Source organism: Hippocampus guttulatus, chromosome 15 (genome assembly GCF_054856545.1).
Source record: "Hippocampus guttulatus isolate MCC_2025c chromosome 15, RoL_Hgut_1.0, whole genome shotgun sequence".
NCBI classification, from domain to species: domain Eukaryota; kingdom Metazoa; phylum Chordata; class Actinopteri; order Syngnathiformes; family Syngnathidae; genus Hippocampus; species Hippocampus guttulatus.
The window spans coordinates 5,690,069-5,694,361 of record NC_141275.1 but is presented as its reverse complement, the minus strand read 5'-3'; the positions used below and the strand labels follow the sequence as shown (position 1 = coordinate 5,694,361).

Sequence of the window (4,293 nt, the reverse complement as noted above, 5' to 3'; positions counted from 1 at the left end):
GTGTAATGGCAATCTTTACCGTGGGTATATATCCATACACAGGATGACTTGTATTATTTGCCAACTTTTATTGAGCCAAGGCACATTTTATATTAGGAAAATCTCGCAGCACACCAAACAAAAATGTCACTTAAGGAAGAACATCGGTGGCATAAACACATTGGTGGTCATTTGGACCGGCTAAATTTTAAAAAATTATATATACAGTCATACCTCGGTTTTCGACCATAATCCGTTCCAGAAGGCTGTTCGAAAACCGAAACCACGCTCTTTAAAAAAAAAAAAAAAATCTTTATTGAACACGTCTGTTCACAATGGAACACTATACGAGGAAGCGTCACTTCCTCGTGTAAGGAAGGCGAGAGGAGTCAAGTGACACATTCAAGTGCGCTCAGTTTGTTCGAGAACCGAAATTCGGTCATCATCCGAGGCATAAAAAACTCAATTTTTGGTCGAGATGTTCGAAAACCGAGGTTTGACTATTTTATTTGCCACATGGCTGATCCCATGGCAGTTTGGTTGGGAATCCGTCTAGTGTTAACTGAACATGCCCTGTGCCGGTGCGCGTGTGTGACCTAACATGTCAACAAACATGGTGCTTGAGATATTGAGAACGGCGATTACCATCAATTAACAAGTGTGTGGAAATAAGTCGTTTCAATGACTGCCTCATTGTTGACATTTCAGGCCTGCCTTTGTGGATTTTGCAAGTTTAATCCACATTCCAAAAATATGCATGTTGGGTTCATTGAAGACGGGGAAATTCTGTCCCTGTAAAATGAGTAGTCCTGCCATAGGATAAATGTGTCAAATGCTAATACAAAAATGGAGCAAATACTGTTAATTTGTTCGTCATGTGGCCAAGCAGGTGTATCTAAAATTTGAATATCGAAAATTTCAGTAGCTCAATTTAAAAAATGGAAACTCGTTGCACTTTTTTTTTTAAATTTTGACAAACAGCTAACAAAAAAAACCAAATTCACCTTCTGAAGAAATGTACTTTTATATACTGTAGAAATTTGAAGGAATGGTCTTTTGAAAAATGTTACATGGTACGTTATTTGTGATGTGAATGTAGTAGAAAATAGTTTATGCAACAACTTGGGGAGAAATGAACATGTCCCCCCCCCCCCCCCCACCCCCATTACACAACACTAACTGCAAATGGGCACATGACAGCCAGATACAAATTGAGCTTTTACAAAGGTAAATGTTAATAGTGTTGGTCCAAGGTGGGGCAGCAGTGCCTAAAGACTCAAGATTCAAATTATGACTGACCAAACATGTACTACTGTTTTACATAGTGGCTGAGGCTTCAACACAAGGTGCACCTTTTGGTTGCTTTTGTCAAATTTAGGTTAAACCAGTGTGAGATTCATCATGTGCCATTGGACATTGACCAATTCCACTTTATTCGTCTGGATGATTACTAAAAATAATGCATCTTTGATCATCTATCTTTGACACTGATATATTGTGACAGGCAATGTCATCACATTTCCTTTGAATACCCATTCACAAGTTTTAGTAGAGGAAACTGTATCCAGGACATTGATGTGAAGAGCTTTAGTAAAGCTTCAAATCTCCACTGACAGTGTCAATGAGCTCAGACGGACCAGGACCGATACCGAGCACCGTGCAGGAGCCGGGGGCAATTTGTGTCCTGCCTGCATCCTTGATCAGGCTGACGGGCAGCCTCATCTCCTTAGCGAGCCCCAGGAGTTGAACCAGGGTGTCCTCGTCTGGGGCCTTCACCACCACTTTGGGCTGGCCGCAGTACTCCCACATCTTGAGAAGCTCGGGGTTCCTGCGCTGCACCTGCTTGTAGGCCGCCACAGCCGCGTGGGCGCACTGGCTGGCCGCTTTCCCCTTGCCCATCTTGAGGTCGCTGCGGACCACAAGGGTCAATTTGAAATTCCCTCCTTCCCCCATCACCACGGCTTCATTCGAGCCAGACGCCATAGAGCTTATCAGACTTCGGGGTGATGGACCCAAGAAGGCGCGCAGCTGCCAACCTACGAGGAGCCCGCAACCCAGTCCTACGGCGACACCCATGGCCATTGGACTTTTGAGCATGTCCAACGGACTCTTGAGGAAGTCCATGTTAAACCTGGGACACAAACAACGAAACATTACATACCTTTTTACGGTTGCTAAAACTCACTTGATGGGACATGTATTCCTAAAAGGGGGCACAATTACTTGCATCTGCCGACAATAGCTTTAAACATTAACATTTCAACAGAAGATAAACTTTCAAAGAAGCAAAAAGCTTTCGTAGGAAATGGGAGGATTTTGAATTGGACGTTTTGGAGGGATTGGTGTGTAATTTTCATTTGGATTGAGCAATATTTAACAACATTCATGCTGTTTTTGTTCTTCAATGAAATGATTGAATCCAAAACTTGGATCAAGTTGCAGCCATCCATTTTACCCAAGTTTCACATACAAATTTAATATTAGTGTACAAGACAATGTAACCCAACTTACAGTTGATTCCAGTTGATCATCTTGTTTCTTAATGGAATCTCACGCTGATGTTGTCAATGTAGAGAGCTTATTAAAAAAAAAAAATCTCTACGAGTCTTCGAAGGAACGCCCCCACCGCCAAGACAGACGGCAAAATAACTATTTGCACCTGTTGAAACTCCCGAAAAGCCAATAATCCTCTATTTATATCAGCAAGTATCTTCTAAAATGGTGATAAATAGCACTGCGATTTATCCATTTTGTATTTATATTGCACTTAATTGGACGGTGTTTGTTTGTTTTTTCTTCTTCTTTCTGCCTACATTCTTGCTGCTGGAGGCTGTAAATTTCCCCAGTGTGGGACTAATAAAGGATATCTTATCTTATATCTTGTTGTGCGGTCGGGTGTACTAATAGACAAGAGTGTACACCAAACTTGGCTTTTTATCACATACCCGCTGATGACGATAAAAGACGGTGATGGACAGCAGTATTCGAGGATTTGCAGCGACCAATTTTTACAGGGTTAGTAAATCATTGTTCACATATTTTACTCAGTCATTATATTACTGCATGGCACTGGGCGGAAACGGGACGGAATGTGCGATAGAAAAAAAGACATCAACATCATAAGCAAGTTTTACCTTGCCCATTACAAGGCATCTTGTCCCACCTGGTATGAATGTAGCATCTCGTCCCAGAGACCCAACCAGCGACAAAAAAACTAATATGCGACCAGACTTTTTCAAGGTTTTAAATCGGCTCCGGTGTTAAGGAGATACGGAATTGAAACCAATCAAAGAGCTTGTGTGCTGTGAATTCCGGTCAAGTGAACGCAGCAGTTGAAGTGGTGGGTGGCATGGCTCAATCGGCAAAAATAATGTATACAGTCGCTAACTCGCTCCGTTTTCCGTCCACTTTAATTCGAGAGTCATTAACTATCTTTTGTCGTCCGTCATGGTGCGTTCACGTGACGTAGCTTCAACGGGTCAGTTTTGGTGCAGGACGGTCTAGTTGGAAAGCTAACGTTAGCGCCTACAAACACTTCGTCAGTCGCACATCAGTCTTTATGACAGTGGCGCTGACGCTCAACTCGCTCGTTTGGCTGAATGCAAAAACGCTTTGGTGAACATTTATTCACAGAACGTTCGAAATGTTACTCACTCAAACCTGCTCCACGTATAGAACAGAAGCTGCTTCTTCCTCTGTCTTTTTGAATAGTAGAAAAGTATGGTGGCGCCACCTGGTGTATCAGAGGTAGCATTTTTTTTGTCTTAATCGTAGAAGAGTATTTTATCGCCACCTAGCGTATTGGAGAGGTACTTACCTTTTCCCAAACGCGGTTTCGTTGGCAAGCCGTTTGAAACTTTGAGCATGTTATCAGTTATATCCAATGTAAAGTCCATGAACTAGCACGTGCTTTGTCATCACTTGGAACTTTGTGGATCGTCTTACGAATACTAAGACGATTGAATTCACCAGTCGTAAAATCTAATTATGAATAATGTATTGATCCATTACTAGTGCCGCTTTTTGAGCACTACTACACGAGCACTAGCACTAGCAAGATTTGTAGACCCTTCTGTTGGCATCGAGAATGACGAGGGTGCACTAATGTGTTGCTGTCTCAAGAGTGTTTTTTTTTACGCTACATGTGCCACATTAGCTTACTAGAACTCAATTAAACCAGACTAGTATGGTGCTGCACTCGTAACACACTGGCCCCTCGTAGGCATACAGTATGTCACACATAAATACCCTCCTTATCTCCATAAATCCTCAAAAGGCTTTACGGAAAGTATTTGTACTGCACATAACTTTGAA

At 42.1% G+C, this 4,293-nt stretch overlaps 1 protein-coding gene across 3 annotated transcripts; it reads right to left on the bottom strand.

Moving 5' to 3' along the window:
• Positions 1 to 1,388: 1,388 nt before the first annotated feature.
• Positions 1,389 to 3,670, bottom strand: ptrh2 (peptidyl-tRNA hydrolase 2). 3 transcript variants are annotated; one of them, XM_086130330.1, is made up of 2 exons: positions 2,491 to 3,670; positions 1,389 to 2,110 (listed from the first exon to the last, which is right to left on the bottom strand). In XM_086130330.1, exons 1-2 carry the CDS (start codon positions 2,508 to 2,510, stop codon positions 1,567 to 1,569), a joined length of 564 nt encoding a protein of 187 aa, XP_085986456.1. In that variant the 5' UTR covers positions 2,511 to 3,670; the 3' UTR covers positions 1,389 to 1,566. The 3 variants fall into 3 exon arrangements, with proteins under 3 accessions (XP_085986456.1, XP_085986458.1, XP_085986457.1); XM_086130332.1 differs by having other exon boundaries at positions 3,143 to 3,670; XM_086130331.1 differs by having other exon boundaries at positions 3,634 to 3,670.
• Positions 3,671 to 4,293: the final 623 nt, after the last annotated feature.